This window comes from Durio zibethinus, chromosome 6 (genome assembly GCF_047325235.1).
Source record: "Durio zibethinus cultivar Kanyao isolate XHJ-2024 chromosome 6, ASM4732523v1, whole genome shotgun sequence".
Taxonomy (NCBI): domain Eukaryota; kingdom Viridiplantae; phylum Streptophyta; class Magnoliopsida; order Malvales; family Malvaceae; genus Durio; species Durio zibethinus.
The window spans coordinates 33,048,010-33,061,391 of NC_143167.1; the positions used below are offsets into that span (position 1 = coordinate 33,048,010).

Genomic DNA, 13,382 nt, shown 5'->3' on the forward strand with positions numbered 1-13,382 from the left:
AAAGCAGAAGGTTTGTATCAACAAACGATGAAGCAATTTTTTTTAATAAAATAATTGACTGAACATATAAATCTGCATGTTCTTACATTCACCAATGAGATCAGCATTATATGTCCATGCTTTGTACATATTTGCAAACACAACTCTCTCATACTGCTTGTCATGCCAAGATATAAGAGGGAAAAAGAGAAGGCAAAACATGTGGATAAAACACATGGAGAGTTTGGCAGTTTAAAATATTAAGTATATATATTTTTAGTTAATTGACGTTTTAGTGTTCAAGCCCACCGTTTACAGTTTAGGATTCAGTCATTTTGCAGTGCACAGAGTGTTCACTTCCTCTTGTTTGAAGGTGCCATTGCAACCATTGGCCATAATACCAGCACTGATCTTTCCAATCATAAAATTACCATCAGAGGTCATGGGATGAATCCCATCACCAGACAAGCTGCCACTGCTGCTACTGCTGCTGCTGCTGCTGCTGCTGCAGTTGCAGTTTTGAACATGACCATTGCTGCTGCAGGTGTTGTGAATAATATCATTGTTTTTAGGAATGTTGGTGAATCCAAATTTCTTCCTCTCCTCAGAAGCAGGAGCTGATGATGACGACGTCTTTCCATTGGAGATGGCAGCAGCGAGTGCAATCGGCATAAGGCAGAGACCTTTACTTTGTAGATATTGCATGGCCATTGTCACATTGGATTCCATGAGCTTCACCACTTCTTGTTCGATAACAACTTGATCAGGAGATGGTGACAAATCAACTCCATGACCCACCAAGGGTGTAAGTGATAAACCCTTAGATCCCTGACAGAACAGAATTTAGCCAAACTGTTAATAGCTAACAATAGAACTTTTAACTTTGTGATACGAATGTTCAGGAATTAGAACAATGTTTCTTTCTAAATTCTATAAAATGATCTCTAGGTTAATATAATCTTGACATAAGAAAAGTTGATGTAGTCCAAGTGCCCTTGGTTGGTTTGCAAGATATTCTTACTTCAATATAATCGGGGAATTTCTATGTTTTAGTGCTACTGGAGCAGCAGCCGTTGATAAGATAGGACCTATGAGTTATCCTACCGGGATCTAGTACCAAGATACTTTGACCCACAAATAAGAAGAACGACCTGACAGCATTTGGGTAGGGTTTGCTTACAGATCACTCCCTTTAAACTCTATAATCATCTTTTAAGTTGTAACAAAAAGATGCAGAAACACCAATTAATTTCTTGACCTCACAATAAGGGACAAAGAGTGCATCAACTTAAAGAAGCAAGAATTTGGCACCTCTGCTTGACCATCAGTGATGAGAGGAACAACTGCTCCTGCTGCCCCCAGCCTGCTCATGCTAAGTACCTGCAAATAGTTTTCAGAAGCACCAAATTAACGGATGGTAGCCGAAATACTGTTAAAATTTTTTATGGTTCTGATTAATTTTTGTCTATCTTGGGGCAAAAAGAAAATTGAGAGAAACATTGAGAAAACTTAAAATCAATTCAGTTTGAGTTCAATTTCTCAAGGTGTTTGAAATTAACAAAAACTTAGTATTACCTTGACTTGGAGTTGAAGAAATTTGACATACTCTATGATTTCATCAAGCATAGAGGCCTTGTCAGTCTGCAATGTTCATTAAAGAACAATTATTAGTCAGTAATATTAATCAGCTATTCAGTGTGCTTTTAAGGCACAGATTGCGTAAAGGCGAAATTTACGTGAAACGTTACTATCCTCTTCCCTATTATCTGCAGAATGATGAGCAATCTTCATCTTTCCTTTATATGGTACTTGACCTTTGCTTAATTGAATGGGGGTAAAAACTGTAGAAATTATGCATGCAGTCCATATATTCTTGCCAAGATATTGTATGCAATTTTAAAAGTAAAACAAACACAAACAGCCATCCAGAATGTTGACCGTAAAACAACCAGGACATGTACTTGAAAACAAAACCGATGTACTTCAGTTAGGTTTTCATGACCATAGCAAAATACATCCGGAAGAGAACCTTATTGGACTTAGGTACTAGCTCTTGCAGATTCTTCATCCTTTCAGCAATCTTCTCTCTTCGAAGCTGCAATTGAGCAAATAATTGAATAAGCTCTAATCTCAAAAACAACTCAAGGATATGAACTTAGATGACAGGAAGTATTACAACTGACCCTCTCTGCAATGCTGTGGGGATCAGTGGCCTGACCTCGACGTGCTCTTGCTCGAGGCTTCCCAATTCCATTGCAACCACTGTTTGGAGTAGGTGATGCACTCTGTATTAAAATGATGAGAATTAGGGACCATAAATCAATTCCAGAGAAAATTGAGACCACTACAAGTACCTGCAGCAGAGAAGGCAAGCCAATCGTAGTCTTTGTTATCTGGTGGTCAGCAGGAAAAGAAGAGTAAAGAGAATTTTGCATATCTTGTTTTCCCTGATCCATTACAAAAGCAACAAAAGAGAATTCAAAACTTAAGCTTCTCAGACGATGCAGGCTTTGGCTTTCCACCATAACTGGTAAAGCCAGAGAATCCAATTAATGGGGCCTCCACAAGCCAGTTAAATTTACTTTCATGAATAGCAGATGTTTTCTAAAGCCCATCTAGCAGCAGAATTAAACGAACCATACGAATCGTAATTTGAAATTAGTACCTTTGGATTGATTGATGCGGATAAGTTCTCAGGTTGCAGAATTTTATCAATCTCAACAAAAAATCTGTTAATATTGCCTTCTTCATCGACATTTCCATTTTCTCCTTGAAGACGAGAGCTTTGCATTCTGGTTTGTCCCGTCAAAGTGGGAATGGAAGAAACACCGTCATAAGGTTGTGGGTGCCATAATTGTGGAATTGGAGAAAGAGTTTCCAAGCCTGTAAGTGATCTCCGAAACTCAGAAGATTCTCCTCCATTGCATAATATATGCCCTCTCTCGTTAAACGATAGAGATGGGGTCATATCACCAACAACCGGAAGATCGTTTGAAGAACCAAGGTTCAGTGAACCAGAGGAAAGAACAGCTGTATTAAATTGCAGTCCCAGGTTTCCAAATCCTAAGCTTCCATTCAGCATCTCTTTTGAGGAGTTACCGCTGCAATTTTCGCCAACCATTTGTGGTCCACCTTCCCCAGACATCAAACCATGTTCAACACCACATCCTGACTCTCCACTAGGAACTAGAGAGGGAGTATTATGTGCAGCTAAACACTCCAGGCTGTGGTTCAAGCTAATCATGCTTACAGAAGAACTATTTTTATCATCTCGATATACTCCAAGTGAACTAGGCAACAGTGCATTTGACTGATCAGATTCGCATTGAACCCAAGATGATCTTTCCTTAACATTCACATCTGACAATGATGAGGAGGAGAAAAACTGATCAAGATAGTCATCCATTGTCTATATTCACAGCTGACAGCTTACAAGCTAAAACTCTCAACTCCAAATTACTCAAGAATTTCACTTATATTTTGTTGCTTTGCATTCGATGATGAAGAAACTGCGGAGCTCTTTATATATATATTCAAGTACTTCAGTATTTGGCCTGGTGAAGACATTCATGAGCTATAACATTAATTAGTAATGAAGCTATTTTCAAAGTGTCAATCCTTATATCATCCATTTGGAAAATGTACAATATACAGCACATGGCATAGAAAATTGATAGAATGAGATGTGCCAAATGATTTATATTAGAACCAAAGTAACAAAAATATTCCTAAAAAAGAAGTGAAAAACAAATACATAAAATTCAGCAAGAAAATCAAAATTAAAACAGTAAAAGAAAATGCTGTAACAGTTCAATATACCTTTTATCATTTTTTCAAAAAAAAAAAAAAAAAAAACAGTACAACAACTCTATGCAGACAAAGCCTTGGTAAACCTCAAAGTCAGCCACCCCATCTGATAGCTTAGAGTACTTACCCGTTTACCACAGAAAAAGCCAAACATTCGATTCCCCAGAAAAACCTTATACACAGTCGTCATAACTTATAACAACAGCTCTTCATATGATCATCTAAACCTGTTTTCAGACACCCAACTCCAACATGCAAACTGGGTTCCCAAGTTGGTAATAACTTACAAGACAAAAACACATAAATATTTGACCAAAGTTTCAGAAAAAAAGACCAAAGAACAAAAGACTTACAAAGTAGGTGAGTGTCAGCAGTGGAAAGCATAAGCCATTATTTTCATTTTTACTTTGCTTTCTTTCTTAGCATCCAAACAAGAGACTGTAGCGCAGCTGTGCTGCAAACAAAGAAAGAAAGAAAGAATGAAAAGATGTTTAGCTTTTGACGTAGAAACCGCTCCCTTCTTTTTCTCTTTTCATTTCCTCATTTTCGTTCTAGTATCTTATAATTTGTTTTTACTTATTCTAGTGTCGTGTATGAGTTTGATTCGTCCACGTCACCAATATTCTGTTCGTCCGTTCCGTTACTTTATCCTTTTCTTTAAAAACATTAAGTTTAAATACGATAAACGTTCCACTCCGCTTTTCAATATGCCGTCACAATAGCTCATGTTCGGGAGCTGATCATTTTACGAAATTAACCTTGAAAGAAGGCAACTCATTGGATTAATTCTCAACAAATTAGGTGCACTTTCGTCATTTTAGTCAAGAGAAGTTTCCATCCATCCCTAAAAAGGCGGAGAGGTTAAGCTCCGTGGAACTTAAGGGCCGACTCTTTTAATTACGAAAATAACCTCTAAAGTCTTTATATTTATATATTAAAATTAACAATTAAAAATTATTAAAAGAGTTTATATAAATAATATTTTTTTCAATAAGATAAATATAAAAATAAAATGTTCAAAGATAAATTAAAAATTAAAAAAAAAATTTGTGATAATTAAAAAAATTGCAAGTACTAAAGATTGAATAAAATTTATATTTAAAAAAAAATATACGAATCATTTGAATTAAATTTAAATTTAATAACCTCTAAATTCTAATATTTATTTATTTTTAGTGTAAGTTGAGTTTAATTGATTTCTTGAAAGATTTGTTTTTGTCAAATTTAGTAGACAAAGCCAAAACTAAAAAAGGGTAATGGATTTACTGAATTTAGGACTTTATTTTTTAGTGTAAGAAAAAAACAATAGTTAAAATGGTTGATTGCTTTTGCAGCTTAAGGCTAAAGCTTTGGAGGCACATCATTTCATCTTACCTATCTTTGAATCAATTATTAATCCTTTTTCTCATGTGTGGTTAACATCATCATAAAAGCCGTGTTACAAGCGTATCACGACAAAGAAAACAACAAAAAACTCTACAGGAACAATGGAAATAAAAATCCTTGGTGCAATCAGATGCCTTGCTAGAAGAAAACATGGTTTAGGATTAACAGAGCCATAGATATTTTAGATTTGAAGTTCGGTCTGTTTCAGGCTTTGAGGGCATCAATTTGATTTTTTTTTTTTTTTTTTAACATGTGGGATAAGTAAGAATAGTTATGGGGTATCAATTGATGGAATTGCCAAACTAGGAGAGTACTGATTCAACATTTTGTGGAAAGTTGATATTTTCAAGAGGCTCTCGAGCTACTCTATTCACTGATTCCATTCCATCTGAGCTTAATTTGTTCCTGGGAACTTTAAACAAGTTGTCTCTAATTTAGATGAGTAATGAATTCTTATCATCCACACTCTTTGCTTTTCTTCAGGACATGAACAAATTCTATTTTTAAAGAGAGAGCAAAGTCCCTAAAAGAATGAAGTAATAATATCTCACTTCTAAAGGATTGCTTGTGCATTGATCATGCATCATTACTATAGATCTATTTTTGGCCTTCAGTTGTAGCCAACTTCATAAAGGAGCTCCATGATTTAGGTGTTAGCCGTTAAATCCTGGTAGCTATTTCACAGTCATGACAGGATGGTAGGTTGCTTTTCATCTGGCATGGTAACTTAGTTACATGGTTAAGCAAATTATTTTTTTAATCCTAAAAAATGTTTGATCTCTTACAAAGTTTTTTCTTTTATACTAAAAAATGCAAAAAGAAAAAAGAAAAACCATGCATCTTTCTGAATAATTAAGAAATAGAAATCATTGCTAGAAAATGTACACGTGTCTCTTGCATAATTAATATAACTAAGAGAATTCTCTGTAGAAGGAAGCATATAAATGCATCCCAGGAAGTTTAACGTTTACAGTTATGGCAAAAATGGTAACTATCCACTCGGGTTGTTCCACAGTCGTAGCAGAAAGCAGTTCCACACCTGTTAGCATACACAAAAGAAGTTAGCCAGCATATTCATGCTTATTAAGAGCCCAACGTCACAATCTAAAAGGTTCTCAGCGGCATAGGCAAGTAATAAAAAGACGCAACTGCAGGAGATCAAAGGTGCTAAATCAGCTGAATGTATAACTTGATAAATCGACTTAATTTGAAAATTAAAATTCAATCCAATGTAAAATATAAAATATCAGCATTGCACTAATTTGTAGCTTTCTCTCCAAGGAATTGGATTGAAAACCAAAAGACTGATGAGATCTATCATTCACCTCAAAGGCAGCTAGAAGATATTAACAGATTATGATTACCATGACGATCAGAATAACAAAGAAGCATGCTATCAGAACACTTATTGATGAATGTAGGAAAGATTTGGCATCCAATTTTCACTTTGTCAAGATTTAAAGCTTGTTATATAATACCATAGCTGTATGCTTCTTAAACTTTCAATATCTTAAACAATATCCTAATAACTAAGAACATATTGAATTTGCTTGATGGCTACACTGTCATTCATATTGCCAAGATGTATTGTGTTGACAGACAAACAAGCTTAGAATTGTCCGTATGCTGACAGAAATACCATAAGATTTAGCTGAGGGTATAACTTAAATTCTGACTATGCTCTAATGATTTGGACATTTGGGGGTAAGAGGACTGTGCATTAAGCTTACACGCTCAAGGTGGTAGGGGTAAGTGGATTACAATTGATCGAGGGAGAAGAACAAGAATGTCACGCATTGTCAGTGCTTTAGATTGAAGTACTCTGCTTTTTGAGATTCTGATGAAAATTATTCTCTATGTCAAATTGCCTTCATAAGTCAACAAAAACAATGAATGATGTTGAACAATCATTGATAGTGGGATTCAAGGGCAACAAGGAACAGATTCTTTTGTTGAAAAATGGCAAAGCAATACAGAACTATAAAACAGTTCATTTTCAAAAAGTATAAAACTCAAACACAAAGATACATTAAACAGAATTAAAATTCCCCATTCAAACAGTAGCAACCAACACAGAACTAAGACAATGACCAATGCTGTAGCAAAGTAAACCAAATATAAGCCACAATACTGATAGAACGTAAATGAAGGGGAAAACTGAAAAGGAAAAACTAACCTGCATCTCATAAGCCTACAACCCTCGGTTCTCTCAACAACGAATCTACACTTTGGGCATCTGGACCACTTCTTGTCCTTAGCTAGCTTCATCAACATAATATCTTCCCTCTCTCTTTCATCTTTATCCAACCCCTGAAATTCCCCACATTCAATCCCAGCATGCCAAGGAACTTTACACTGTGCACAAAACAGTCTCCTACAATTGGGACATTCTGATTCCTTTACAACCTGTCCTCCATCATCAATCAAAAGCATGGAACAATCTTTAAAAGGACAATAAAACCTTTCTGACCCTAAAATGATTGCCTCACATAAAGCATCTCCCCACCTATCAAAAACTTCTCTTGGAAGTATATTGCGACAGTACTGAGGTTCCAACAAACCCTCACAGTTTCCTACGGGACAACTTATGGCTGTAATCTTGTCTTGTAGTTTTGAAGCTACATATTTGATCATGCAAACCGTACAGTAAGCGTGAGAGCAACCTTTGATGTTAAATGACTCGTTTGCTTGCTTTGGTTCAACGCAGATTTCACAGATAAACGACGCGTCTTGGACCTCTTGGTTCTTTTTGGTGTTTGATGACTCTCCAGGTTCGATTAAGGAGAGAACAGTGAAGGAATTCTTGGTTTTTTCACGCTTCTTCCCCAAAGGAGTCTTCGGGGGCTCGAAATTAAGCACGAACAAATCATCATCGTAGTTGTCGAGATCGATGAAGTTACTATTCGAGGTTGTCGGGAAAACCTTGGTGGCAAGTTGGTGGTTCCTTTTATCACTGTACTGCTCAACTGAGATTGCACTTTTCTTGGTAGTGCCTTTGCCTTTAATGGGTGGAAAACAAAACAAATCGCTTTCAAGGTCAATGATCTCAACCCGCCGAGGAAAATCTAATCCCTCCATTTTCCGCTTCTTAACTGATTTTTCTTCATCAACTGGAGTAATGGTTACCATGGTGAAAATATATAGGAGATTTCTTGAATTTGAACCCTCTTATTTTTTTTTAGGGAGGTGATTTCTTGGCTTTTGGGTTTCACTTAGCACTACGGTTTTTTCGAATTCACCCAAACTCTTTGATTACCTTTTTAATTTCGAACGGTCGAATAAATATTGTGGAATATTTGGATTAGGTTTCGTTTCCGTACCTCGTTTGGAAATTTGGCTAATTAATTATTGCTTAAGTACCAACCTGGCCAAAAAGAATTAGTACCAAAGTATATTACAAAGAAATTATTATTTTGTATTTTAAATAATATCATAATAAAAGAACATTTATACTCACAATGACACAAATCATTCATTATTACATATAATCATTTTTAAAAAAATAACATATTAAATATAAAATATTTTCTTAAATAATAATTTAATCGTTCTTGATATAAGTACTTATAAACATCAATAATCCAAAATTTTTTAAACGGAACCTAGACTGTTATTTTAAGAAATTCCAATTTTATTTCAAAAAAGGAAATTTTAAATTAATTTATTGATCTCTTCATATTCCATTAGGGGCACTGTTATATAATTAAATGAGAAATGCATTAAATAAAAGAATAATTAATTCCTTGAAATAATAAAAAAATTATTTAGGTTTACTTTAAAAAAGAAAAGAAAAGAAAAGAAAAGGGTAAATAAAGAGATATTTTTCCTAAGCAAACATATTATATTATATATATTTTGCAAAATTAGATGGCAATTATTGTGATAAGTGATTGTATATAAGCTTACCATTTTGATAACTAGTACTATTCTAATTTTGAGGAATATGGGTGGATGTGTTATTGTCAAAGATATTTTTATTTTTTATTTTTATGTAATAATAAGTATAATTAAATGAGAAATAATTCTGCAGGAAGTTTTCTCCATTCATTTTTAATTTTTCGTATTCTCAATGTTGATCAAATTTTCTTTTCACTCAAATTAAATATAAATATTCTTAGTTATAATCTACAGGGATCAAATTAATTTTGTCAACTTCAAATATAAAAAAAAAAAAAAAAAGGGTAAATGAAGATATAGTTTTCACACAATAACCATAATAACAATCTTATCAGATGGTTAATGAGATCCCGTGAAAGACTAAAACATTTGTTAGACACTTCTCTGATAGTTTGTTGTAGTACTATGATAAATTTCTTTAGTTTTGCAATGCATATATATAGTTTGTTATAGCTTCTCGGCATTTCCTTTGGCTCAATGAAGAAACTCCAATACGTTTGAAGCATTGTGTTCATTGTTGCGTCTCTACTTGCTTTTTCCCCATAATTAATTAGCTCCGGCACTTGCACTTAAGTTGTTTCGATTCTGGTTTTAATTGATTTCTGTTTCTGAAAACTTTTCATGTTCAACATTCTATAAAAAAAATGACTTGAAAGTTTAAACTGATATGCTCTTCAAACTCAACGGATAAGTAAAATGCAACAAATGAAATTCAGAATTTTAGATCACAGAAAGTAGAGAGAAATTCGACTATTGTTCTCTCCATTGAAATGGGCAGTAGCAGCAGCAAATGTCCTGTGATGCTACTTTCTCAACATCGCCTACAATTATTACAACTCTTCACATAAAATAAAACCAACAAGAAAATTAGAAAAACTTCTGAAGTGAAGCACTGTAGTTGTTGGTCAAGAACTAATGATAGCATTCGGAGCAAAAATGGGTAACACGGTTTGATTTTGCTCCACAGTTGTAACAGAAGGCATTTCCACACCTGGATATCATTCAGAAAAGAAAATAATTGAGGGTGGATTATTGCAGTGATTACAAAGTAATCTGACATGTCAAAATCATACAAAAATACTGCCTTGAACTTGACTAAACATCCATGGAACTAAATGATTCAACTGCACTAGCCAAAGAAACCTCATATAAGTATGATGTCATGGGAAGAGTAAAAGATCGATTCGTGGCAGAATTACTTGGTTTCTAGCTTGAATGCAAAACTGAATAAGAAATTTACTAATTAATCCAACTCCCCTAATACAATTTAGCAATTGGGATTTAGCCAATCACAAAGCAATTACTGTTTTACTTCATATTCATTTATAGGAATAACAAGTGGCATCAAAGTTATAAAACCCAACAATCACATATTAATAAAGGTATGAAAGTTGTATAATGAAACATAAATTTCGCAGATAAAATAACCCATTCTAATCTATAACGATGATATAAAATTGAACTAATTCACTGACCTGCATTTGACATAATAGCAACCAGCTAATTTTTCCACATAATAATTGCATTTAGGGCACTGCCTCCACTTCTTCCTCTTAGCCAGATCAACCAACATAGCATCTGAGCCAAGCTTTTTCAGTTTCTGAAACTTTGCGCAATCCACACCTGAATGCCAAGCAACCTTGCACTGCACGCAAAACACTCTCTTGCAAAAGGGACATCGGAAATTCTTAGTAGCATTTTTCCCATCATTAATCAACAAAGCTGAGCAATCTTTATAGGGACAGTAGATTTTTTCAGAGCCAAGAAAAGCAGATTCACAAAGGGCTTTTCCCCACCTGTTAAACAAATCCCTTGGGAGGATATCACGGCAAAAGTCAGGCTCCAAAAGCCCTTGACAATTTGTTACAGGACATGGAATCCGCGTTACGTTATCATCAAGCTTCGACTCGATGTACTTGACAGTGCATCCAATGCAGTAAAAATGGGCACAACCTTTGACGTTGAAAGAGATATCTAGGGGCCTTGGCTCAAAACAGATTTCGCAGACATAAGTTGGGGTAATGTCATCGTGAGTTTCAGAACTCAAGGAGGAGAAGTCGTGTTCCATCTCAAGATCTTCTGAGGGAGTGAAGTAGTAATTCACTTCTTCCTCCACATTACTGGATGGAGTTTCAACCGATTTTTTGCATATAACATTGTTCAGAAACTTGCCCATTTTGTTGCCCATGTTTCTTGATTTCTTACTATAGGAAATCCGAAGAGCTGCCAACTTTGATTTGAGACTGATTCTTTGTTGAATGTGATGGCTGAAGTACTTCTGAAAGAAACCCATGACGTCTGGTTTCTCAGCTAAATCAATAGACCAAAGAGAGGAAAAAAGAATATTAGAAGAGAACACAACCCTAATATATATATATATATATATATGTATATTTTGATATAGACAAAGATATTCAAGGGATTTGTGTATATACGTGTAAATATATTGTGAAAGATTTTAATAATTCAAAGAAGTGAAAGATTTCAGGAATAAATTGTGAAAGATTTTTTTGGCCAAAAACGAATTTATGAAAGATTTCATTAGCTTGCTTTGTAAGTAATAATTTTTTTCTTTACTCTGGGTAAATTTATGAAAGATTTCAAGCAAATTTAATTACATATGTATCTTTTTCATAATTTTACAAATGTTAAATTTCAAAATAAGGTGAAATTTGATTTTGTTTCTAGAGTTTAATGTTTGAGTTTGAAGTATTAAATATAGAATTTTTTTGATTTATTGAACTTCATCCATTAAATTAATAAACTAGTTTTACCTAATTCCTAAGAAGAAAAATAATTGCTCTTTTGGAATATGATAAAGATTTACTTGTACATTAGTTCACAGGTTAGGTCTTAGATAAGATTTTTTTAAAATCTAGAATTGGCTATTAGAATATTTATTAGTATTATATTTTAATTTTAAAATTAATATAAAATATTTTCTAAATATTTTAATATTTAAATTAAATTGGCCCCAAAGGGCATTATAGGTGGGTCAAGCAAAACCTTGGGTCCTTGATAAAAAAATTTTTTAATGTATATTTAATTCATGAATACCTCTAATTTATATAAGTGTAAAACTCATTTAATTTGATAATAAAATATATTAAAAACTATTAATATTCTCGAAATGAAAAAAAAATTATATTGACTTGAAACTTACATGCATAACAAGTATGAATTAATTGTTAAATCATTTGATTTGCGAAAATATTAATGATATATAGACTTATAAAAAAAATGTAAAACAAACTAATTTTTCATTGATGAAACTTTTTTATTCTCACGTATATATAATGGCACATATCCATTTGTAGCCTCAAAACTAGTCCTCCATGCTAAATCCATTTAAATGCTTGAAATATTAGTAAATTGTGAAATGTAATACAGAGAATATTAATAATTTATAAAAATAATAATGATAATTCAAAAATTAAAAGATAATGATTTGTTTAGAAGTAATTTAAGTAAATCTTAACTCTGTCACAAAATTTATTAGAAATAAAATGTAAAATAATAAAAAATGAGGAAATATAAAGCAGTTTGAGATTATAAAAAAATGTTCAATTAACACAACCAAATCAAAGTTATCAAAAGAAAAGACGACAAACAAAAGGGAAAACGGAACTATCACAAACAATTACTTGAAGTATTCTGAAAGGGCTAAAACATCTAACTTGGATAAACGAAGCCACAAAAAGGTAACTAATTAAGGATTGATGTTGCCAGATACCAAGTTATGAATCCCTGGCCAGAGATTAACGGTTGTTGCTATTGTCGACGAGGCTGCATTGAGTAAGGATTTGAGGAACCTGGTTGCTGTCGGGGAAGAGGCTGCGCTACAGAAACAGACTGGGGACGAGGGTGCACTGCGCTGAAGGCTCGGTTCGAGGCAGCTCTTCGTGCTGGGGACGAGACTGTGGTACGTAAGCAGGCGGGACTACTGGAACAACTGGTGTGGAACCTGGTTGCTGTTGGACGAAGCTGCACTGCTTAAGCAGTCGGTGCTTGATCATGCTGAAAAGGCCGCCATTACTCATAAACATCCGAGGCCATCTGTGTTAAAAACATATTTTTAAAAGAAATAATGCCATTTTATGCTTTCTCAAGCAGGAAAGGGCGAGGAACCGCCATTAAATAGGTCTTACATAAAAGATATGATCAATAAGTAACTTACATACTTTGATTAAATACATTACTTTAAATCACAGATTTAATATATGACGATACTTAAATATTAACTAAATATATACAACTTTTTTGAAGAAGATATCCACATTATAGAAATAAGTTTAAATACTTAAATTATTGAA

The 13,382-nt window shown here is 33.8% G+C and overlaps 3 protein-coding genes across 12 annotated transcripts; all 3 read right to left on the reverse strand.

Moving 5' to 3' along the window:
* Positions 1 to 222: 222 nt before the first annotated feature.
* On the reverse strand, positions 223 to 4,338 carry LOC111286732 (uncharacterized). Of its 9 annotated transcripts, none has more exons than XM_022876894.2 (9): positions 4,140 to 4,324; positions 3,914 to 4,068; positions 2,645 to 3,533; positions 2,334 to 2,426; positions 2,163 to 2,264; positions 2,009 to 2,074; positions 1,555 to 1,620; positions 1,291 to 1,359; positions 223 to 807 (listed from the first exon to the last, which is right to left on the reverse strand). In XM_022876894.2, the coding sequence occupies exons 3-9, from the start codon at positions 3,383 to 3,385 to the stop codon at positions 310 to 312; spliced, it is 1,635 nt and encodes a 544-aa protein (XP_022732629.2). In that variant the 5' UTR covers positions 3,386 to 3,533; positions 3,914 to 4,068; positions 4,140 to 4,324; the 3' UTR covers positions 223 to 309. The 9 variants fall into 9 exon arrangements, with proteins under 9 accessions (XP_022732629.2, XP_022732631.2, XP_022732630.2 ...); XM_022876896.2 differs by having other exon boundaries at positions 3,914 to 4,013; positions 4,140 to 4,320; XM_022876895.2 differs by having other exon boundaries at positions 3,914 to 4,045; positions 4,140 to 4,318.
* A 1,657-nt stretch (positions 4,339 to 5,995) lies between these two features.
* LOC111286561 (E3 ubiquitin-protein ligase RSL1-like) lies at positions 5,996 to 8,623 on the reverse strand. 2 transcript variants are annotated; one of them, XM_022876594.2, is made up of 2 exons: positions 7,349 to 8,568; positions 5,996 to 6,211 (listed from the first exon to the last, which is right to left on the reverse strand). In XM_022876594.2, exons 1-2 carry the CDS (start codon positions 8,299 to 8,301, stop codon positions 6,133 to 6,135), a joined length of 1,032 nt encoding a protein of 343 aa, XP_022732329.1. In that variant the 5' UTR covers positions 8,302 to 8,568; the 3' UTR covers positions 5,996 to 6,132. The 2 variants fall into 2 exon arrangements, with proteins under 2 accessions (XP_022732329.1, XP_089619211.1); XM_089763085.1 differs by having other exon boundaries at positions 6,185 to 6,320; positions 7,349 to 8,623.
* Positions 8,624 to 9,885: 1,262 nt separating this feature from the next.
* On the reverse strand, positions 9,886 to 13,348 carry LOC111285941 (E3 ubiquitin-protein ligase RSL1-like). The gene is made up of 5 exons (XM_089761603.1): positions 13,323 to 13,348; positions 13,014 to 13,125; positions 12,803 to 12,943; positions 10,545 to 11,347; positions 9,886 to 10,060 (listed from the first exon to the last, which is right to left on the reverse strand). The coding sequence occupies exons 1-5, from the start codon at positions 13,346 to 13,348 to the stop codon at positions 9,982 to 9,984; spliced, it is 1,161 nt and encodes a 386-aa protein (XP_089617729.1). The 3' UTR covers positions 9,886 to 9,981.
* Between the last annotated feature and the right edge of the window lie 34 nt (positions 13,349 to 13,382).